A 25,107-nucleotide genomic window follows, 5' to 3' on the forward strand; every position below is an offset into this window, starting at 1 on the left:
ATGACCCTTACATGCATCAGGCAAAGCATAATAATGGTGCTTTCCGTGGTGCTGGTCTTGTAGGAAAGTATCCACTCATTGTGTCTGCCCTGCAGACAGAAAGGGAGGCGGAGAGTGGAGCAATTACTTTGGAACTGGCTCCCCAAGTTAGAGAACGCCTACTCTCAGAGACCCTCAAGAGACAAATGGCCATTTTGGTCTGCATGATTTTAACATCGATTGACATGATAGATTTTTAAGATTCCTTCCAGCACTTTGATTTGTGACCCCAATCTCTAAGGAGAATGTTGACTGATGCGCAGACCTCACTTCTGATGTGATGTGACACCAGATGGCAAAGTTACAGCTGACGTTGGACACGTAGCCTTAGTGGCTACTGCAGGGAATTTGCAAAATCCCACACCAAGCTGTACTTGTTGGGACTGGGTTTCGGAATCAGTTTTTTTTTTTTTTTTTTTTTTTAAAGATTTTATTTATTTATTTGACAGAGAGAGATCACAAGTAGGCAGAGAGGCAGGCAGAGAGAGAGAGGAGGAAGCAGGCTCCCCGCTCAGCAGGGAGCCCGATGCGGGACTCGATCCCAGGACCCTGAGATCATGACCTGAGCCGAAGGCAGCGGCTTAACCCACTGAGCCACCCAGGCGCCCTCGGAATCAGTTTTATTCCTATCCATCTCTATTCAATCACAGGTAGTCTTTAGATGGTGGAAGATCTCTCTGAGGAGTGAGTATCGATCAACAAAGCCTGGAGAAGCAAAAGACTCTCATGAAGAGTTCCTAGAGAATTCCCACCTTCAAGGTAAGGAAGGAAGCACGTTATGTACTTCCTGCTTAATTTCCTTTAATTAGTGACAGATTTTGTCACAGAAATAGCCAGCATATCGTCATTTGAAATATTGATATATTATTATGTACTCAAAGACAGATAATTACTAACATATCCCGAAATTTCTCTTGCGAAAAATCTTCAAGTGTTTAAGATTCCAGGTTAAAGTGTCGGTTCCATTAATAATCTTAAATTGCATAAATATAATTTTTTCCTACAACATTGAATTAAAATGGGTTTCCTTTAGTTAACAATAAATTGAAAGGTTATTTGAAAACACAGTCAACTTCTCAAATCCTTGGACTCTCATGCATTTTGGCAAAATTGCTGCCATTTCTTTTTAACATCAAGGTTTGCTTCAGAAGTAGCCTTAATCAGGAAGCACGTTGTTTGCCCTCCGGTTTCCCCTGTGCTTTTTGCTTTCATAATATGAAAATTTCCAATAAAAAGCTGGGGTGCCTGGGTGGCTCAGTTGGTTAAGCTTCTGCCTTTGGCTCAGGTCATGATCCCATGGTTCTAGGATCAAGTCCTGCATTTGGGTTTTTCGCTCAGCGGATAGCTAGCCTCTCCCTCTGCTGCTGCTCCCCTGCTTAGGCTCTCTTGAGATCTCTCTCTGTCACATAAATAAATAAAATCTTTAAAAATAAAAAGCAAATGATCTTTAACAAACTCCTAGATACCTATCACTTGGCTTCTAAGATACTCAAAATGTGGCCCAAATCTCCACACTAAGCCACTGTTCCCACTGGATTAGTTGGAAGCAAATCTCAGTTGTTAACATCTTTTCATGCTAAACCACTTTAGTATGTGTCTCTTAAAAGGAGTCCCTTTAACTCACCTCCTTAATAATTATTTACCTTCAGTACAAAAATGGAAAACTAGAAGCCATTTTAGAAATTTTTATTTTATTAGGAGTTAATATCAAACTTTTATATATGCGTTCTCATTTTATCATTACAATATCCTTGTGAAATAACCAGTATTATCTTCATTTCACTAATGAAGTTAAGAATAGATATGCCTTTCCAGGGTGCCACTGCTAATTACGGGCATTGCCAGGACTAAACACCAAGAGTGGAAAAATCAAGTGCATGAACCTTTTTTATTTCTTTTTAAGTTTAGAAGCTCTATTTACTTATTTTATTTATTTTTTTAAAAAGATTTTACTTCTTTATTTGAGAGAGAGAATGAGAGAAATCATGAGAGGGGATAGGGTCAGAGAGAGAAGCAGAATTCCTGCGCAGAGATCCCGATGCGGGACTCGATCCCAGGACTCAGGGACCATGACCCGAGCCAAAGGCAGTGGCCTAACCAACTGAGCCACCCAGTCGCCCCTCAAGTACATTAATCTTATTCTTTTTTTTTTTTTTTTTAAGATTTTATTTATTTGACAGAGAGAGATCACAGGTAGGCAGAAGCAGGCAGAGAGAGAGGAAGGGAAGCAGGCTCCCTACTGAGCAGAGAGCCTGATGCGGGGCTCAATCCCAGGACCCTGGGATCATGACCTGAGCCGAAAGCAGAGGCTTTAACCCACTGAGCCACTCAGGCGCCCCCATTAATCTTATTCTTAAAGACACATTCTGGGTGGATCTTTGATAATCAACACTCTTAAAAGACGTTCTACTGCTTAAATTATAGCATGTAATAGTTGTTTTTTTAGGCAGAGAGTGGGTTTGGTTTGGTTTTGTTTCCTTAAACAGTTGAAAATCTGGATTGATTGACTTCAGTTCCTGTTGTTGCATACATCTTCTTTAGTTAACCTCCTTATAGAAAGTACTTAAAAAGAACCATGTTGGGGAAAGGCTGTCCACTTTTCATTGAATAAAAATCAGTCCAGGCACTCCTTGCTTATTTAACTGTAAAATAGACAGGTTTCTGCAGTGATGAAGTCAACTGCTATAGGGGAGCCTGACTGGCTTAGTCATTGGAGCGGATGACTCTTGGTCTTGGAGTGACTCTATTCCACGTTGGTTATAGAGATGACTTACAAATAAAATTTTAAAAATAAAGTAACCTCTATATAACACATTTCATTTTTAGGTCAGAATCCAATTTACTTTCTGAGCATAGTAGTAACTACCACAAAGCTTATGTCTAAGCAAGAAATATTCATGGACAGACCATGTGATTTTCCAATCACAAAATCTGGCAAGGGACATTGGCATTACTTGTGTTCTGAGTACAGTCTCTTGCTTGCCCCAGATACCTCCCACACCCCTGCCCCCTGCCAGGATATAGGGGTGGGGGGGTGGGGCAACAGTGGCTTGGGGATAACACTTGTGGGGTTCCTGATCCTGGGAAAATAGGCAATAAGGTGGGACTTTTAAAATTGCAGCTGGAGGGGCCCAGTCAGTTAAGCATCAACCTTCCGTTCAGATAGTAATTTCCGAGAGTCCTGGGATCGAGCCCCACGTGGGGTTCTCTGCTCAGCCGGAGTCTGCCTTTCCCTCTCCCTCTGTGCCCTCTCTCACTCTTGCTCTCTCTCAAGTAAATAAATAAAATCTCTAAAAATAAAATAAAATAAAATAGAATAAAATAAAGCAAATAAAAGTAAAATAAAATAGGATAGCAGTCTGAGAGCTGCAGTCTCAGGACTGGCTGGTGGCCTCTGGACAGGAGTAGCACTGAGACACTGAATTAAATCACCTGGCAAGTTCAAAGGCACCTGTGTTTCACTTTTTAGACTTCTACAGCATCCGGGTCTCTGGCAGAGGAGAAAACTCCAGACAGCGATATTATTTTCCCCTTCCTCCTCCTTGGTCCTTAAGGAATCCCTCAGAAGGCATCCCTACAGCAGAAGAGGCGTGCACTGGGCCCAGTGAAAGGCTCAGCGGTCAGTGGCCAGAATTTGAACTGTTGATGCCCCAACCCAGCTGTGTGACCACAGGCTGACCCTGACTCCCTCTGTAAGCCCACTTTCTCCTCATACCTGGGGAAAAAACGGGTATTCCATGTGGTCGCTGTGGGCATTCAGTGATCTGACACCTGAACCATATTTAGAGCCACACACACTACATAGTCAACTCATAATCATTATTTGCTGTTTTTAAGTATTGATGTTTGACTTGGTTTGATTTTTCCCATTCGCTTCTTATCATATTCCCAAGATCCCCCCCCCCCCAAGGTTTTTCTCACCTGAAGTTCCTCTCCAACTCATATGGTACACACTGATGATAGGTCTCTAGAATCTGGGTCACCCTTGGTGTCCTGGCAGAGGACTGGAACCATGTCACCCTTACTTCCTTGACCTCTCAGCAGCACTGAACTTGGAGGGGACATTTTCTTCTCCTGGCTTCCAGGAGCACCAAGCTCTTGGTTCTTTTCCTGCCTCACTGGTCCCTTCCCAGCATCCTTGTCAGCTCCTCCTCTTCTCGGCAAATCTAACCGTTGGGGGCTTAGGGTTAGCTCCAGTGCCTGTTCTCTTGTCTGTCTGGGCTTAACTCCTGGGGGATTGGATCTGGGCTCTGGCTTTAAATGCCATCATACACTGACAAGTCCCAAAATGATATCTCCAGCTGGCCCATCTCCCCAGAAACTCCGCACTCAGATTTTTATCTGGCTGCTCCCTTGACATCTCCACTTGAGTTACTTCTAATGGGCTCTCAAATGTAACATGTCCAAAAATAGCTCCTGATCTTCCCTCCTGCCAAAAAAAAAAAAAAAAAAAGAAAAAGCCCAAATCCTACAGTTAGCTTTGGTCTCTTTCTTTCTCTCACATGCTTGATGTCATCCATCAACAAAACCAGAATCTGAACCGTGGTTCCCAGCCTCCAAGATGGTTCCTAAACATGCCCACCTCTCAGTGTTCACAGCCTTGTGTCATCCCCTCCCGCACTGTACTCGGTCAGCGTGTGTGACCAGTACAATCTGGCAGGACTGATGTTGTGTCACTTTGGAGGTTAGGTTATAAATGACACTACGACGTCTGACTTTTCTCTTTTCCCTCTTTCTCTCACTTGCTCTGAGGGAAGCTGGCTGCTGTGGCTCAAGGCAGTCCTGTGGAGAGGCCCATGTGATGAGGAACTGAGGCCTTCAGTCAGCTGCCATATTCAGGAGCTTTCTTGAATCTGGACCCTAGAACCACTGTCAAGGCTTCAAATCATGCAGACCCACATAAGGTCTTGACTGAACCTCAGGAGAAAAAGACTCTGAGCCAGAACCACCCACTCCCACATTCCTGAATCTCAGAAACTGTGAGAAAATAAATGTTTGTTGTTTTAAGCTGGTAAATTTGGTAATCATTTGTTACTCAACAGTAGATAACTAATACAGAATGTTTCTCACCAATTCCAACTCTGGTCCAACCAACAACAACCTCTCAACCAGATTATTGAGTTAATCTTCTAACTGGTCTCACTTTTCCTACCCTTGCCCTACAATAGTGTGGTCTTGTCACAGTAGCCAGTATCAGCCCTTCAAGACATATATCAGATCACATTATTTATTTGCTTTAAGACTTTCAGTGGCTTCCCATCTCACTTAGGGTAAAAATCCAAATCTTGTAGTGATCTTCAGCCACTCTCCTCTCTTGTGTACTCTATTTAAGGCACACTGGCCTCCCTGGTGCTTCTTGAATAAACCAAGCATGCTCCTACCTCAGGGCCTTTGCACTTGCTATTCCCTTTGTTAAGAATATATTTTCCCAGATGTCCGCATGATTTGCTCTTCATTCAGACGTCTGCTGAAACTACCTTATTAGAGAGTGTTTCCCTGACTACCATATAAAATAACAATCTCCTCTTCCTTAACCTGGAAGACCGGATCTCTCATAACACTTTTTACCGCATGATATAATCTATGTTATTTGTTCATTTATTGTCGGTCTCCATCACTAGAATGTAAATTCCCTTATGGTAAAGACTTTGCTTTACTTACCAGTGGGTCTTTGGCACCTACCTAGAGCAATACATAACTCTGTAAATAGTTGCTGTATGAATTATTTGAGAGAACTCTTAGGGAGTGGGACAAGGTAAATTCTACAACAGATCCTTCTTAATTACAAATCTGGTCCTAACAGAGTTCAGGTTTCTCATCAATGGTTTCTTCCAGAGGGGGAAGAAAGCCCTTACACCAAGTCTGGTCACACTACCAGACTGATACTTTTAAGACAGTTTTTCAAGCCCAGGGACCACATCTTATTAATCAATCCTTTTTCAAGATCAGGTTCATGGTAGGCAGTTAGTATATGTTTGTTAAAATGAATGAAAATACATTTTCTGATGAAGGAATATTGTTTAAATAACAAAATTACCGTGCTCAAACTTTATTTTCATGGCTCTAAATTAATATAAGAACACAAGGAGTAAATTCCAGAACTTACTAGTATATTTATACTTATGGTAGTTATAAGCAGCTCTGGAGGAACACATCACATAAAACTGCATGAGTGTGCTCGGCTGCCATGAGAGTACTACAGACTGGATGACTGCAATACCGGGAATAGACCTTCTCCTAGTTCTGGAGGCTAGTTCAGGCTCAAGGTGCTGGCAAGGTTGGTTTCTTCTGAGGCCTCTCTCCTTGGCTTGCAGATGGCCACCCCACCGTGTCTTCACAGGGCCTGTCCTCTGTGTGTGTGTGCCCACTTCTGGCATCTCTCCATGTGTCCACATTTCCTCCTCTTTTAAGAACAACAGTCAGAATGGATTAGAGCCCACTCATATGACCCAGTTAGCCTCACCTTTCAAGGTCCTTTCTCCCGGGGGAGAGGGCGGGGGCTGACTCGGTTGGTTGAGCATGTTGACTCTTGATCTCAGGGTCATGAGTTCAAGCCCCACATTGGCTGTGGAGCCTACCTTCAAAAATAAATAAAGATCCTTTTTCCCAGTGCAGTCATACTCCAGAGGTTCTGGCATTTAGGATTTCAGTGTATAGATTTGGGGGCGGTCAGGAGGACATAGTTCAGCCCATAGCAAAATACACATTTTTCAGGTAGGCGAATTCCTGTAATCTTGAAAACAGAGTGTATCATTACTAAATTAGTAATTAATAATTGTAGTGGTTTCCTATTGCTCCTGTAACAAACTACCACCAGTGTAGTGGCTTAAATAATAATGATTTATTGTCTTATATTTCTGGAGATCAGAAGTTTCATCCAGCAAAACTCAAGGTGTGAGTAGGACTGCCTTCCTTCTGGAGGCTCTAGGGGAGAATCTGTTTACTTGCCCCTTCCAGCTTCTAGAGGCACCTGCATCCCTTGGCTTCTGGTTTCTTCCTCCATCCTTCAAGGCCGTGATGATGGCCTGTCCAGTCCTTCTTGTTCTAATACTGCTTCCATGGTCACATCTCGGACTCCTCTCTGACTCCGCCCTTCTTGCCAGGCACCCTAGATTTGCATTTTTTTTTAAAGATTTTATTTTTTTATTTGACAGGGAGAGAGAGACAGTGAGAGAGGGAACACAAGCAGGGAAAGAGGGAGAGGGAGAAGCAGGCTCCTTGCTGAGCAGGGAGCCTGACGTGGGGCTCCATCTCAGGACCCCGTGATCATGACTTGAGCCGAAGGCAGATGCTTAATGACTGAGCTTAATGACTGAGCCACCCAGGTGCATTTTTTAAGAGACAAAATTCATATAATTTATTTAAAAAGCCATTCATACATACGTACACAGAAAACTATTAGCAGGCAGTCGAGTGTTGCTTAATAAAGATTATTTCTATTCAAATCTTGGCTTCAAATGCGCTACACGTGTGACCTTGGGCAAATGATTTAGTCTGTTGGTTTTTTTTTTTTTAAAGATGTTATTTATTTATTTGACAGATAGAGAGATCACAAGTAGACAGAGAGGCAGGCAGAGAGAGAGAGGGAAGCAGGCTCCCCGCTGAGAGAGAGCCTGATGCGGGATTCAATTCCAGGACCCTGAGATCATGACCTGAGCCAAAGGCAGCGGCTTAACCCACCGAGCCACCCAGGCACCCTTAAGTAATCTCTATATCCAGTGAGGCTTGAACTCACAACCCTGAGATCAAGAGCAGCAAGCTCCCGCATCGGAGCCAGCCAGACACCCCTAATGTAATCTCTTTGGTTATCAGTTTCCTCAACTGTTGATAATGGGAATAATAACAGCATTAGCTCATAGGGTCCTTACGAGGAGTAATTGAATGAAGGCTAAGAATTTGCCTAACACCTACAACTAGCTATTATAGTTTTTAAAATTTTTAAAGTGAAAACTCCTTCTCTCTTCCTCCAAGCTCTACTCCCCAGAGATAACCGCTATAAATAGTTTCTCTTGCATTTGAATTCTTTCTGTTTGGGATTGTGCATGTTTGTTTACAAAAACACAATCTTGAATTCTTTAATTTTTGCACTTGTTATATGTTGTGAAATTTTTTTTCTGTTAGCATGCATAAAGAAATACCTTGTCCATTTCCAAGGCTGTGTGGTGTTTCTTGGTAGAAATAGACAGTTCTTCATTGACGGGCATTTTCAGAAGCCTTTGGGCACATTCTGGGGCATATTTATCTTTGCACTCTTAGGTGAGAATATTAGTAACATAGATTCCTCATCATGGAATTACTGGGACCAAAAAAATATACATTATAAATTTTGATAGAGTATTTTATTTTGAGTATTTTATTTTGTTACTGAATCTGTAGCCCAAGGGTCAGTTGACCAGCAATGATATTTCTGTTAGCTAGTCTGAGTAGGCCTGCCATGGGATGGATGCCATGATCTCTAATTTGTTTGAGCTTTATAATTATGCTAGGTTTTTTTTTTCTTAAGATTTTATTTATTTATTTGTCAGAGAGAGAGAGCACTCACAGGGGGAGAGGCAGGCAGAGGGAGAAGCAGGCTCCCCGCTGAGCAAGGAGCCTGATGTGGGACCTTATCCCAGGGCCCTGGGATCATGACCTGAGCTGAAGGCAGACACCTAACTGACTGAGCCACCCAGGGGCCCCTAATTATGCTAGTTTTGAAAGAATTTTAAAGTGGGCAACTTATATTATTTCAGCATTTATTCATAAAATGAGACTTCATTAATATTTTGATGTCACCCTACTTTTACTTTGAGTAATCCAAAATTTGCATAAAATGCCAATTACTTCACTGTCCTCACAGACAGGGCTCCAAAAAACTGCTGTATTAATTATACTCTATCCGACAGGATACGGTTTTCTTGCACCTTTGCCATCACTAATTAGGTATTACTATTCTTTTTCATCTTTTCCAGTCAGATGGTGAAAATAGTGTTATATTTAATTAGCATTTTCCTGATAACTAGTAAGTTGAGCGTCCTGTCATGTTTAATTACCATTTATATCCTTTCTGTAATTTGCCCGTTTGTATTCTTTGTCCACTTGTCTATGAAGTTTAATTTCTTTTCCTCTGAGACCTTTAAAAATCTGAAGAAACATCTATGGATTTTTTTTTCCCTTAAGTTAAAGAAGTAGGAATTGCCAGAAAATTAGCTATTGGAAATATTGTTAAAATTGAGTTTAAAGCAAAAATGTGCCTGTGTAAACTCCGTTGAAAGTGCTGACTCCTGAGTTGAGGTTGAATCCAACCTAAAAATAAGTTGTTTTCCAACTTAAGTCCACTCTAAAGTTGATTGCTTTGATCTTTGAATGAGTTATAAGTGGTGGTTAAGTATTTAGGCCAATCCACAAAAATCCCTGTGATAAAACCAAATGACTTCAACAACTGTATCTTCTGAACCGACTGACAAAGTTTTTTTTATTTCTGCTCCTGCTTGTAAAAGGAAACGGGGAGTTATAGTTTAGATGCAAAGAATTGAAATTTTCTTGGACATTTAGATAATTTATGAAAAAAAAAAAACAGAACTGCGTGTTTGAAATGGGGGACAATAACAGAAAATTGATAATACTATCAATACTAACAATCCTGGAATATTGGCTTGAGTTCTAGGTCCTGGGGATGTTGGTACAACAGAAACAAGAGAGTGGGAAATTACTGGCTTTACCTTATTCCCAAATCTGTGTCAGTCCCATGCCGTGGACCCATGATGCATTTTCTCCGGGTCCCTTCTACACTTAGCCCATATCTCAGCCTTTGACCTGGAACTTTGTTTTCTTGGGTCTACCTACCACCTCTTAGCCTGCTCCCCTTCCTTCTTTCTGTCCTCAAGAATCAGCTACTCCTTGACTTCAGCCTGGATTTCTAGTTTTTGCCCATGGTGGATGGGGGCCTGTGGATGAAGGTACAGTGGGAGAGTGTTGGAGGCAGAAGCACTTGGAGGAAGTGTGGGAGCCTGGCTCTGGGCTACAGAGCAGGGAAGGCAGATCTCAGCAACACTCTTCTTGTATTTTATCACTTTTTTTATTAACTAATTTTCTGAGATTAAAAAAAGGGAACCCACACACATAGTAATACAAAAGTTAAATCAGTTTAAAGAGGTTTTAGAATAGAAGTAAGTCTCTCTCTGGCCCCATGTTCCCAGGTTCTGTGACAACCATCTTTAGCAGTTTTCTTATATATCCTTCCAGAAATGGTAAAATACATTAACACAAAATGAAGAATCTTGTACATTGTATCCTATACCTTGCTCTTTAAAAGATTTAAAATTTGGGGCACCTGGGTGGCTCAGTCGGTTAAGTGCCTGCCTTTGGCTCAGGTCATGATTCCAGGGTCCTGGGTGGGATCAAGCCCCACACTGGGTTCCCTGCTCAGCAGGGAGCCTGCTTCTGCCTCTGCCTGCTGCTTCCCCTGCTTGTACTGTCTCTGTCTAAATAAATAAATAAGCTTTAAAATTCAGAAATATCTTTTTAAAAATTTTCTTACATTTTTATTTAAATTATTAAAATTTTTTTTATTGTGTTAAGTTAGTCACCACACGGTACATCATTAGTTTTTGATGTAGTGCTCCATGATTCATTGTTTGCGTAGAACACCCAGTGCTCCATGCAATACATTCCCTCCTTAATACCCATTAGCACACTCATCCATCCCCTGACACCCCTCCCTTCTAAAACCCTCCATTTGTTTCTGGAGCCCATAGTTTCTCATGGTTTGTCTCCCACTCCAAATTCTCCTGCTTCATTTTTCCCTTCTCCTAATATCCTCCATGCTATTCCTTATGGTCTACAAATAAGTGAAACCATAAGATAATTTTCTCTGTTTTGCTTATTTCACTCAGCATAATCTCCTCCAGTACCATTCATGTTGATGCAAAATTTGGGTATTCATCCTTTCTGATAGCTGAGTCATATTCCATTGTACATATGGACCACATCCTCATTATCCATTCATCTACTGAAGGGCATGTTGGCTCTTTCCAGTTTGGCGATTGAGGACATTGCTGCTCTGAACATTGGGGTGCATATGGCCCTTCTTTAAAATTCAGAAATATCTTGGGACGCCTGGGTGGCTCAGTTGGTTAAGCAGCTGCCTTCGGCTCAGGTCATGATCCCAGCGTCCTGGGATCGAGTCCCACATCGGGCTCCTTGCTCCGCGGGGAGCCTGCTTCTCCCTCTGACTCTGCCTTCCACTCTGTCTGCCTGTGCTCGCTCTCACTCGCTCGCTCTCTCTCTCTGACAAATAAATAAATAAAATCTTAAAAAAAAAAAATTCAGAAATATCTTAAATCTACAAAAAAGAAGATAATATTACACCCAATACCACTAACAAAAGATGTTAACATTTGTTAACATTTGTCACATTTACTTCATTTTATACAAATTATCAAATATGTTGGTGTATTTTGCTCATAATATCCTCTTCTTTCAATGGCTGTTGTGTCTGTAGTGCTATTCTTTTTTTCCTTCCTTGATAATGTTTATTTGTGCTTTCTCCCTTTTTTTCATGACCCCTTGCTAGGGGGTTTATTCATTATTAGTTTTTTTTTTTTTAAAAGATTTTATTTCTTTATTTGACAGAGAGAAATTACAAGTACACTGAGAGGTAGGCAGAGAGAGAGAGAGAAGGAAGCAGGCTCCCTGCTGAGCAGAGAGCCCGATGCAGGACTCAATCCCAGGACTCTGAGATCATGACCTGAGCCGAAGGCAGCGGCTTAACCCACTGAGCCACCCAGGCGCCCCTCATTATTAGTTTTTTTGAAGATTTTATTTATTTATTTGTCAGAGAGAGAGAGAGAGCGCAAGCAGGGGGAGTGGCAGGCAGAGGGAGAAGCAGGCTCCCCACCGAATAAGGAGCCTGATGAGGGACTTGATCCCAGTACTCTGGGATCATAACCTGAACTGAAGGCAGATGCTTAACCGACTGAGCCACCCAGGTGTCCCTTAAAATGCAGTTTTAGGATTATATAAAACCTGTGTGTTTCCAAAGTCAAAATTGTAGAACAGTATACATTCAGAGGCTTCGTTTCATTCCTCTCTGCCCCACCTTTTCCTTGCCTTGCCCTAAGCTAAGCCCTTGTATTTATTACATACCCTTACAATGATTCTCTCTGCCATATAAACAATCTCATATATATGTGTGTGTGTGTTTATATAACAATATATTTACAATAATAAAAATTAATATTTATGTGTTATATAAATATTAACATATAATATAAATATAATATTTATTCATTACATAATATATATATGAATATATATATATATATATATATTTATAGTCCCTCACCCCTTATACAAATGGTAGCATTCTATCCATACTGTTTACAGCTTACTTTTCCGCCAGTATATCCTGGAAATCACTTCGTGCCTTTAAAGATCTTCTTCTTCCTCTTCCTCTTCTTCCCACTCCTCCCCCTACTCCTTTTCCTCCTTTTTTTTCTCACAACTGCATAGTATTTCTTTGTGTGAGTGCCCCAGAATCCCAGCGATGAAATTTGGGTTCTTTCCAATTTTGTGGCAATACAAATACTGCCAAGATGAATAACCTTGTGCATGGGTCATTTCATATTTAGTCAATATATGTTTGTGAGATTACTGGGTCAAAAGACAAATGTGTATTAAGGCATCACTTTGAATTAATTGTTGCTGGTATATAGAGAAGTGATGCTGATCATTTTTCGGTAGAATATGTTGATATTTAGATCACCTGCAATATGGACAGTTTGTCCTTGCTTTCTAACCCCAATGTATTTTTATGTCTTTTACTTACTTATTTTTGATCTCCAAAACAATGCTGACTAGAGTCGGTGATGAGAGTGGGCATTCTCATCACGCCTGATATGAAAGGCCATAGATACAACATCATGGTTAGGAGAAGCACAGTGGAGCACACCACTTGGTTCAGTCCTTGTTCTCACCATGTGACCTTTCTCACTGCATGAATTTGGGCAAACCACTTCCCTATTTCTCATCTTTTTCTCTTTAAGAGGGGAGTAATAATGGTACCCTTCCCATAGAGTTATTGTGAGAAACAAATGACTCTATGGATGGTATATATGTACTGTGTGTGTGTGTGTGTGTATTAGAGCTGTACCTGGCAAATATTGGATACTGTACAAATTGATGTTACTGTTATTATTATTATTATATAAGCAAGCTCTACACCCAATAAGTAAGCTCTACACCTAATTATTATATAAGTAAGCTCTACACTCATGACCCTGAGCCCCAGAGTCACATGCTAGTTATTGTTATTATTATTGCTACTATTACTAAGTTTCTGGTAACTAGTCTATACCAGGTAATCAAATTAAAAAAGTTCCCTTTTATTATTAATTTTCTAAGAGTTTTTATTCATAAATAGGTGTTAAAATTATATGAAATAATTTCCCCCGGTTTTTGAGGTGATCATTTTTCCCCCTATTTGTTAATATGGCAAACTATATTAAATAGTCTTCCGAAGTTATTCCATTCTTGGATTATCCCAGGACTAACTATACTGGTCACAATTTATCTATGTTTTTGATGGGTTGATAGATTCAATTTCCTAACGTTGTATTTAGAATTTGTGCCACATATATTCCTAAGTGATTTTTCACATGCAACTTTGTTTTTTACCTACCATTGTTGCTAGTTTAAGTAGCCTCATAATTTAATTGGGAAGTTTCCTTCTGTTTCTATTCTTTGGAACAAATTAGTAAAATATGGATTGTCTGTTCTCTGAGAGCTTGTAAGTTTCACTTATAAAGCAGTGAGGATCTGAAGCTTTACTTGAGGTTTGCCTTTTTTAATCTGATCGGTGGATTCAGTTTATTTACTGGTTATAGTCTCTCAGGTTTTCTTTTTCTTCTTGAGTCAGAACTGATAAATTATATATTTCTGAAGGATTGTCCAATAGGACTAATTTTTTTTTTTTAAAGATTTTATTTATTTATTTGACAGGCAGAGATCACAAGTAGGCAGAGAGGCAGGCAGAGAGAGAGGAGGAAGCAGGCTCCCTGCTGAGCAGAGAGCCTGATGCGGGGCTCGATCCCAGGACCCTGAGATCATGACCCGAGCCAAAGGCAGCGGCTTAACCCACTGAGCCACCCAGGCGCCCCAGCAATAGGACTAATTTTAAGTTAGTTAGTGTAACAATTTTTTTTCAAGATTTCATTTATTTGAGAGAGAGAACACAAGTGAGAGGCAGAGGGAGAAGCACATTCCCTGCCTAGCAGGGAGCCTGATGAGGGGCATGACCTGAGCTGAAGGCAGATGCTTAACCGACTGAGCCACCCAGGTGCCCCAGTGTAACAATTTTTCTAAGTCCCTGCTGAAGTTAGTTATATATATATATATATATTTATTCCTAATAGGACTGAGTTATGCTTTTGTCCTTTTCTTCTTATTTATTCTTGGAAGTTTATCTATTTTATTAATCTTTTAAAAAAATCAACTCTTCTGTTTCTCTGATTACCTTCACTGTTTTTTTCTATTTTATTAATCTTTGCTCTTATCTTTCTATTTTCTTCTAATTGAGGGAGGTAACCATTTTTTTTCAAATTTGGATGCATAGCTCACTAATATTTGATCTTTGTCTTTCTACAGCAATGTCCACTGAATAACTTTTAAATAGTGTTACTCAAATATTCTATAACTTCACTTCTGTGTGATATATCAAGTATCAATACGAGGGTTATAAAATCTCCCACTGTAGTGGAGGGTTATAATGTTTTTCTTCATAATTCTATCGGTGTTTGCTCTGTATTTTGTTTGGGGTATACTAGCTTATTTATTTATTTTTAAATATTTACTTGTTTATTTTAGAGAAGAGCATGCACAGGAAGGGGCAAAGTGAGGGGGGAAACTTTAACAGACTCCTGGATGCGAGACTGATGTGGGGCTTGATCTTCCAACCCTGAGATCAGGACCTGAGCAGGAACAAAGAGTCAGAGGCTTAGCCAACTGCGCCATCCAGGGGCCACAGGGGTATGCCAGTTTAGAAGTACTAAATCATCCAGGTGAATTTACTCCTTGGTGGTTCCTCCTTATCTCCAATGGAGAATTTTACTGTAACATATGTTTTGTCTGGTAATATAACGGTATCAGCTTTCTTTTGGTTTGAATTGGTCTATGTTTTCCCATCCTATTAGTTTTGCTTCTCCATATTATTATTTTTAAGTGTGTCTTGTATAAATAGGATAGCCAGAAGTGTGTGTGTGTGTGTGTGTGTGTGTGTGTGTGTGTATGTGTGTGTGTATGCAAGTGTTATTTATCTGAGAGTTTTTTTAACTGGCATAATTATGATGTCTAGGAGACAGAGACCATCTTAGAGTGACGCTGAGGGTGACAGCCACATCTTAAGAATGTGGAACAGAAAGATAAAAGAACCCAGAGACATTAATGACATAACGGAGCTCCTGCACCAGACTTTACTGCCCATCTCCACACACTAACTGAGGAAACAACAAACCCCTACTTGTTAAGTCACCTTAAAATGAGTTTTCTGGGGACGCCTGGGTGGCTCAGTTGGTTAAGCAGCTGCCTTCGGCTCAGGTCATGATCCCAGCATCCTGGGATCGAGTCCCACATCTGGCTCCTTGCTCGGCAGGGAGCCTGCTTCTCCCTCTGCCTCTGCCTGCCATTCTGTCTGCCTGTGCTCGCTCTCTCTCCCTCTCTCTGACAAATAATCTTAAAAATCTTTAAAAATCTTAAAAAAAAAATCTTAAAAAAAATGAGTTTTCTGTTTCATTCCACTGTGAACCAATCTCCAGCTGATTATAGAGCAACTATTTTGGAAGTTATTCTTATATATCTTTTCCTTCCTTTCTCTTTCTCTTCTTTCCTTTCTCTATCCCTCCCTTCCTTCCTTTGTGTGGTATTTCTATCTGCCTCTGGAATATCAAGAACCTTAGAATATTTACATTCTCAACCTTTACCTTAAATTATAATTGTGAAATGGCGTTTTGATTTGCCTTGTTTGACAACTCTGGCAGTTTGTTATTTCAAACGTGATTAATACAGATTTGCCCATGTTTACTGCCATTTCTGTCTTCATCATTGCTTCTGAAATTCTATTCCTTCCTTTTATGTAAGTTTCTTTTCTTTTATTTCTTTTTTTCTAAAGATTTTATTTATTTATTTGCCAGAGAGAGGGAGAGAGAGCACAAGCAGAGGGAGAGGCAAAGAGAAAGGGAGAAGCAGGCTCCCTGTCAAGTGGAGAGTCTGATGAAGGACTCAGTCCTCTGACCCTGGAATCATGACCTGAGACAAAGGTAGACGCTTAACTGACTGAGCCACCCAGGTGTTCTCTATGTAAATTTCTTTCTTCTTGTGGTGTATCTTTAGTTGTTCAAAATCTCATCACATGATCAAGTCCATAGGTGGATGGGTACCTCAGGTACAAGGCCTTAAGTGCAGTTCCTCAGGGATAGCTCCTATAGATATGAAGCCTGTAAATTAGACAAGTTTTCTGTCCCTCTTCACCTGACATGTAATGGTGGGACAGGCATGAGACAACTTAATTAACATAATTAATTAACATACAGTGTATTATTAGTTTCAGAGGTAGAGTTCAGTGAGGTTATCAGTTCTTGATGAGAATTCAAGAGCTCTACTAATTCTTCATGGCTCTTGGTTTTACCTTCTGGACCCTTGGATCCATCCTGAGTCATCCTCCTTGTCCACAAAAGGTAACCCATCTTTGTGGGTTTCGTTTTCTCAGCCTACTTCCTGCCTGTAGGAGTTTGAGTGTCTGGAGTCTTTTTCCTTTTGCACTGCCTCTGACCCTTTCAGTTCAAGCTGGCAAGCAGTGTTCCTACCCATAGAATTCTCTTAAAAACGTCATAGTTGTCTTTGACTTTTTTGGGGTTCACTCCATTAAGCAAAACCACACCTGCACACCTTTTTTGAAATAAGCCCTTCTCTGCCTTGGTTTTCTGCTCTTGACTCCCGAGTGGCAATACCCTTCAGCTTCTTGGAAGCACTAACATTTGACTGAATGGTTCTTTTTTTTTTTTTTTTAAGATTTTATTTATTTATTTGACAGACAGAGATCACAAGTAGGCAGAGAGGCAGACAGAGAGAGGAGGAAGCAGGCTCCCTGCTGAGCAGAGAGCACAATGCGGGGCTCGATCCCAGGACCCTGGGATCATGACCTGAGCCGAAGGCAGAGGCTTTAACCCACTGAGCCACCCAGGCGCCCCGACTGAATGGTCCTTAACAAAGCATTTTCCACTCAGCTTCATCTTCATACCAGGTTTTCCTGAGCTTGTTCGGGATTTGATCTTTGCCTTGGAACCATTTCTTAATTTTAGCATTGTTTGCCATCTGAGGAGGCAGAGAAAATTCAAAACCAGCAGATCCCTGGCAGCTTTTTAAGAAAACTCCTTTAGCTTCTCTCTTTGCTTTCACATTTTACTTTAAGCAGCAAGAAGAAGTCAGATAGCATGTTCAACACTTGGAATTCTACGTAGCTGAATCACCTCCCCTTAAGTCTATTTCTTACTTCACATATCTCAGTAGGCAATAATGTTTCTGCCACTACATGACAAGGGTCTCCCACCTTCCAGTTTTTAATCATATTTTCTTCACTTTCCTTTAAACCCTTGCCCGTAAAGCCTCCTCAGAGTCTACCAAGCTTCTACTAACCAGCCATTTATTTATTTATTATACTATTTGTTGAAAGCTCTTCAGCCTTGCACTTAACACCCTCCTCAAACTCATTCAAATTTTCCATACACTTTCCAATTTCAAAGATACTCCCACATCCATTATGGCACCATAACACTTGGAAGTACCCAAATCCTTATTGTCTCCTGTTGTGTAACAAACTCCCCAGAAACTTAATGGCTTAAAACCATAATAAATGTTTATTAGTTCAAACGGTTTCTGTGGGTCTGGAATTTGGGAGCAGCTTCACTCAGTCTTTGGGTCTCGTGTGGTGTTGCATGGAGCCTCAGTCATCTGGAGGCTCTGATTCCATGATGACTCACATACGTGGCTGACGAAAAAGTGTCATTTGTAGCCAGGAAGGAAGTTTCAATTTCTTAGCCCATGGAACTCTCCAGAGGGCTGCTGAGCCCTGTTAGTATATGGTATTGGCTTCTCCCGGGGGGAGTGATCCAAGAGGCAGCAGCAAGGCAGAATCCCCACTGTCTTTTATGATAAAGACTTGGAATGTCATTTAGACGATATCTTAGTGGTTTCATAGATCAGCCCTAACTCAGTGTGGTATGGAAACACAGAGAAATAAATCCAGGAGAAGAGATTCTGTGGAGCCATCTTGGAGGTTGGTGAACACACAGTCCAACAGGAAGGTAGTGATTTTATTTTTCAAAATGGATTTTGTTTTAACTTTTTTGTTTCTTATTTCAAAAGAAGTAAGTGTTGGCCACATAAAAAATACAAGTAAACAAAAAATACTTTTCTAGATACCCCAACACCCATACACTTTGAAACTGTCACATTACATCCCTAGGTGTATACATCCTTTTATAATTTTTACATTTTAAGAACTTTACTGGTAGAGGCTTCATAAAATACATCTAAAGATGCACTGAACATGTTTTCCTGGCATTTAAAAATGAACAAACATCTCCAGTTATATTAAGGGATGTTTTTATACTAGGGCTTTTTTCTCCCTCCATTAACTAAGTATTGCCTTTTCTTCTTATTCTGCTGGTGGGCTGGGAGTTCTCCATGATACCTATCCTTTAGAGTTGAAGTTTTGACAGGGTTCTTTTTCCCTCTGGAAAGCCCTTGGACTCCAGAAGTGCTTTGAATTGGAAGCACTTGGAATTCAGAAGCCACTAAAACCCTTAATGCCTTTGGAATGCTGGACTAACCAGTTTTGGAGAGAAATCTTATATACCTGGCTCTCCTGAGTTGCACAATTAGAGCTTTGACATAAACATGGCCCTCACCCCACATCCATCCCGAAATCAGAGACCCATCAACCAGCTGAATCACAGTTCTGCTGACTTCTGCCCAGAGCCCAGGGTTCCTGACAGCACCATTCTACTTGCTCCGGACGGAACGCTCCAGGCCGAGGAAGGAAGGTGGTTCCCAAATCTTGGGTATTGCAGGAAGGAGCAAGTTAGTCCATGTAGAATAGGGAGCTCTCTTTTCTAAGAACAAGTATCTAGAAAGGCTAGTTTTAGTGATGCTTTCAGAGTCAGAAGGGAAAAAAGGAGCTTCAAGAAACCAAGAAAGTTCCCAGCTTTGGGATCACTGGAATCCGCATGCTTACTCCATCATCACCCTGTCTTCCTCCCTCATATGAGGAGGTACAGGGCTTCCTTCCTTCCTTCCTTCATCCCTCTCTCCCTCCCTCCCTTCCTCTCTTCCTTTTTCCCCTCCCCCCCTTCTTTCCTTCCTTCCTTTCCCCCTTCCTTCCTTCTTGGATCTAAAAAAATTACACTGGTTACACAGGTTTATTGTAGAAAGATGAGAAAATACAGATGAACAACAACAACAAAAAGAAAATGAAAGTCACCACCCAGATTTAACCACTATTAAAATTTGAATATGTATCCTTCCAAACATGGTTTCCCATTTATTAATGGGAATTAATAAAATAATTGTTGTTTTTAAGGGAACTGAGTTCAAAAAAGAAACAAACGAACTTTCTTGCATTGAACATATTTAACATAGACCATTATAATTGGTTGATTCTTTGGAACTGTTTTCCAATTTGGAAATAACTGAAAAGTATAGAAAATATCAGGCAAAAGTTAACTCCGTTTTCATGAACTAGCCACTTATTTTCCTCATCGCTTCTATATATATTTTTTCCATTATGTGAAGGTAGGGATGAAAGAAGGGAAAGAGGGAAAAAGAAAGTTTGGTGGAGAAACAATGTATAACAATAAGGGAACAAAAATCAGCTAACATTAAGAGACATTAATATGTTTCAGACCAATGTGGGGAGAAGGAGGGTCGTAGAAAACCCACATGGACCAGCATCTTTGCCCATACAGTGTGACAGTGAGGATAGAGCTGGGAGTCAGTTGCCTGGACTGGAATTTGGTGTTGATGAAGTCAAGGGGATGTGGTTCATCACTGGGTTAAAACAGTGAGTGTCCCTCGGAGGTTCCAATCTCATGGCAGGGATAGTGCTTGAAAACAAATGTCTCACAAATGCACATCACCAGAGACAGCTTGGTGAAGGTGGGAATAATCCAACATTACTCCCTGGGGAACAATGCCTTATAGCACAACTTACTGATAAAGATCATAGTTTTTACCTGTCTGCACATGGTAACTTTGTTGGTTTGTTGGTTTCTTTGAATTACAGTCCAAATTGCCTTAATATTTGGTGCAAGAATATTAGACTATGTCTTCAATTTATGTGAAGGTAAATTTGACTTCCTTGAACGGCTCTCAGACAATCTGCTCCTGAATATCATTTCTTATCTGGATCTTGAAGATATTGCCAGGCTTTCTCAAACGTCACGCAGATTTGCGCAGGTAACAGATAATTATTTTGTGTCTATGCGGGTTTTTTCTTGTGCTTCCTCAAAGTTCGTCTTCCTCCCTCCCTCCCTCTCTTATTTCCTTCCTTCCTTCCTCATAGTTTATTGTTTGCATTCATTTCAGCAAACATCTGTTGAATACTTACTTGATTATGAGCACTGTTTTATGCACAGAGGTAGCGGACATGAAAAGACATTATTCCTGCCCTCAAGAAACTTATAGTCTAACAGGAGAGGCCCTAACAGATACAGATTATTACAGTATAATGTGAGCAGTTCAACAAAGGATGTGTGTATGAGGTACACAAAGAGTGCGAAGTGATTTCCTCTGCCAGGCTTCACAGAAGGAGTTATTTTTTTCTGGGTTTTCAAGGTAAAATAAGAGCTCACGAGGTGGTCTGGAAGACTAGAGGCATTTCAGGTCGAGGGGCATTCCAAGTGCAGGCAACAGTTCAGGCGGAGGCATGGCCACATGAAAGAAGGCATGGAGTAGTGAGTCTTCTATCAGTCTCCATTTCTTCCATTAACAGCCCTTTGCAGAATTACCTATTCACAATGTTGATGGTTTGGGGGAAATTGCTCATCACAGTCAGTGCCTTGTCCTCCTCCATGGCCCAGGCTGACGAAATAGACTCTCTCACACCATTTTAAATCCTCAGCAGAATGATGAGATTAGAAGATGCACTTGGTGCGGATTTCACCCAATGACAGGGCCTTGAGGCAACCACTGTTGTTGGTTCCTCTCCCTGTATCCTGGAAGATGCCTTCATTCCTGCCCCTTTAGTTATTCCTAAATGCACATATCGTTTTTCCATGAAATCCTTTTTTGGCTTAAATTAATTAGAGTTGGACTTTGTTTGAAACAGAAGAAACCTAACTTGGTATTTAGTTGTAATATACTGGGGCAATGACCATTTATAAAAGAGCATGCAACATTTCCCAAGATGAATTAAATCATAATCTTTTTTTTTTTTTAAGACATTTATTCATGGGGTGCCTGGGTGGCACAGTCAGTTAAGCATCTGACTCTTGGTTTTAGCTCAGGTTGTGATCTCAGGGTCATGATATTGAGTCCTGCACAGGGCTCCACTTTCAGCAAAAGTCTGCTTGCCTTTCTCTTTCTCACTCTCCCGCTCCCCTCACATGCATCAGATCCATCTCTCTCTAAAAATAAATAAATATTGGGGCTCCTGGGTGGTTCAGTTGGTTAAGCGTCTGCCTTCGGCTCAGGTCATGATGCCAGGGTCCTGGGATCGAGCCCCACATTGGGCTCCCTGCTTGGCTGGAAGCCTGCTTCTCCCTCTTCAACACTCCCTGCTTGTGTTCCCTCTCTCTCTGTCAAATAAGTAAATCGAATCTTAAAAAAAAAAAAAGTAAAAAATAAAATAAAATAAAATGCTTAAAAAAATCTTTAAGACTGTATTCACCCATTTTTATTTTATTTATATTTATTTATTTATTTATTTATTTATTTATTTATTTATAGGTAGGCTCCAGACCCAATGTGGGGCTTGAATTCAGGACCCTGAGATCAGGAGTCACATGCTCTACTGATTGAGCCAGCCAGGTGCCCCTAATTCATAATCTTATTACCTAAAAGAACAACACTTTTTTTCACAATCATGCCATCATATTTCTTGATATATATACATTTTAAATAATATAACCTATATTATTTCATGTATCCTCTTTGAGGATAAAAACTTATGTTTTTACTTGGTTTTCCCCCTAAAAATGGAGAGCCAGAAGGGAGTATTATAATTAATCACTATATATTTTTTTCCATTAAAATATGTATTAAAGATTTGCTGCTGATAAGAAGCTGATTATTCCTACTTTCAATGAAAAAGTATTTTAAATACAAGAATATACTAGTCAGGATCTATTGAAAACTTCTGCCAGGGCCTGCGCTTGTTCCCAAAATGAAATGGAAGGATTCGTCAGAGAGTGGCAGCAACCGCGGTGTCTTGTGTAATTTATTCCTGACGCAGAGCAACTGTTTTCTCCCCAGGTGTTGCTCCCTTCCGCTCTCGATGGCTCCCTCCCGCTCTCGATGGCTCCCTCTTTGCGTCCTGCCATTATTTCAGTGCTGTCTTGGAAATATCCTCCGTAATTTACCTGGTGTTCTAAAGGAAGCCTTTTCTGGGTTGCTGATTTCAGCTCTCGGTATCCTTGCAGAGCAGAATTTTTTGAAGATGGAAAATGGTCTCCATGTAATCGTTACTTCTCATTTCTGTCTTCAGTCTGTATTTTACCTGTATACCATTTACTTAGTTTTCACCTACATTTATCAATTACTTTGTTTTGTCTTGCTATTTGCCTCCTTGAAAAAAATTTCCATTTCAATTGAAATGAAAAGAAAAAAATTTCCATTTCAAATTTCTGCAGGCAAATTTATTAGCAAATTATTTGTGTCCAAGTTCTAACCCTTTTCCTCTGACCTTTGGGAGGGAGGTGCTCCTCTCCTCGGAGAGGCCAGTGCTGCCTGCCACCTGGCTCCAAGGTCTGAGTCAAGGGACTTTAGTCTGCCACTTATCTCCTTTCTCTTTTGGGTTGTTGTTATTTTTAAAAAGCTTTTTTTTTTTAAAGTAGGCTCCATACCCAGTGCAGAGCCCAATGCGAGGCTTGAACTCACGACCCTGAGATCAAGACCTGAGCTGAGATTAAGAATCAGAGTCACCTAGGTGGCCTTAAAAACCTTTTTGTTTACAAATAGTTTTATTTATTTATTTATTTATTATTATTATTTTTTTAAGATTTTATTTATTTATTTGACAGAGAGAGATCACAAGTAGGCAGAGAGGCAGGCAGAGAGAGAGAGAGGAGGAAGCAGGCTCCCTGCTGAGCAGGGAGCCCGATGGGGGACTCGATCCCAGGACCCTGAGATCATGACCTGAGCCGAAGGCAGCGGCTTAACCCACTGAGCCACCCAGGCGCCCCAAATAGTTTTATTTTTTTAAAGAGATTTTATTTATTTATTTGAGAGAAAGAGAGAGAGAACAAGCATGAGGGGCAGGGGAGGGGGGATGGCAGAGGCAGAGGGAGAAGCAGATTCCTCACTGAGCAGGGAGCCCAAGACAGGGCTTGATCCCAGGACTCTGGGATCATGACCTGAGCTAAAGGCAGGCGTGTAATGACTGAGCCACCCAGGCGCTCCTACAAATAATTTTAGATTTGTAAGTGTTGCAAAGATAATACACACAGTTTGCATATACCCTTCACAGCTTTCCCTAACACTGACATCTTATATAACCAGGGATATTTATCAAAACTCAGCAATTAATACTGATAAAATACTATTAACTAAGCCACAGACTTTATTCATATTTCATCAGTTTTTCCACTAATGTCCTTTTGCTGTTTCAGGAACCAGTCTGGCATTCTATATTGCATTTAGTTCCTATTTTTATTTTTTTAATTTATTTTTTATTTTTTAAAAGATTTTATTTATTTATTTGACAGACAGAGATCACAAGTAGGCAGAGAGGCAGGCGGAGAGGCAGGGAAGCAGGCCCCTTAGTTCCTATTTTTAAATCTTTCTTTCATTTGTTTTTTCCTCTCGGAAATTTCAAATCAGCCTCATCCTTAAGAATTCAAAAACTCTAGACTCGATTTGCAGCCAATCTCTTTCCTTTTCTCCTTGGGAAAACAAAACAGAACAAAACAAAACAAGTTTACAAAGTAGTTCACCCTCAGGAAACTAGCATCATCAATGGGAGTGGAATTTTATAATCCATGATGAAATGAAAACAGTAAGTAAATGAGATATGAAGGGTTTGTTATCAAACCAAGTTTATTCCATTTAAATGATGATGATCATCATCATCTTTTTTTTTTTTTTTAAATAGTAGGCTCCGTATTCAGTGTGGGGCTTGAACTCATGACCCTGTGACTGAGGGTTTCATGCTTTACCAAATGAACTAGTCTAAATGACCATCCTTTATTGGAGGTTAGGCCTTCCTATTTTGGGAAGAGTTAAAATGTTCCTTCTTCTTCTTTTTTTAAGATTTTATTTATTTGAGAAGGAGTGAGCAATTTAGAGAACGAGAGAGCCCAAGCCAGGGGAGAGGCTAAGGGAAAGGGAGAAGCAGACTCCCTGCTGAACAGGGAGCCCAGTGCAGGACTCAGTTTGGGACTCCAGGATCGTGTCCTGACTGAGTCTCCCAGGTGTCCCCAAATGCCCCTTCTTTTATGAAATAATGGCCGTAAAACCTGATCATTTTAACAAATTATCCAAACTTGGAAAAATTTAAAAAGTTAGCAATCTTATTTTGGTTCTTAATTTTTGTTTTATTGGATTTCCAAAAATATCACTGGTCTTATAACGTCCTAAATTCCCAAAGCCACTAGTCTACTCTCAACCTCCTCATCTTCTTTTCCTCCTCTGCCATGCCTCAGAAATATAACTAAATGTCCCCAGCCTCGTTCACAGTAACCCCTTAGTTGTCACGCCTAAAGGGCCTGTTTAGGCCTTCTACTCCCTGACCCATCTTTGTTTCCAGGATTCTCTGCTGGCTTTTCTCCTCGCCATCTCTCATGCACTGGGAAGGCTCTTTTGGGCTTTTGGCATTTGCTT

The 25,107-nt window shown here is 40.5% G+C and overlaps 1 protein-coding gene across 1 annotated transcript in view; it reads left to right on the plus strand.

Annotated features, from left to right (window-relative positions):
• Positions 1–25,107, plus strand: part of FBXO36 (F-box protein 36) — a 93,834-nt gene that overhangs the window by 59,213 nt on the left and 9,514 nt on the right. The window contains exons 2-3 of the mRNA XM_032355083.1: positions 690–798; positions 20,354–20,526. Of these exons, the coding sequence (XP_032210974.1) occupies positions 690–798; positions 20,354–20,526 (282 nt within the window). The remainder of the gene's footprint in view (positions 1–689; positions 799–20,353; positions 20,527–25,107) is intronic.

Source organism: Mustela erminea, chromosome 8 (genome assembly GCF_009829155.1).
Source record: "Mustela erminea isolate mMusErm1 chromosome 8, mMusErm1.Pri, whole genome shotgun sequence".
Taxonomy (NCBI): domain Eukaryota; kingdom Metazoa; phylum Chordata; class Mammalia; order Carnivora; family Mustelidae; genus Mustela; species Mustela erminea.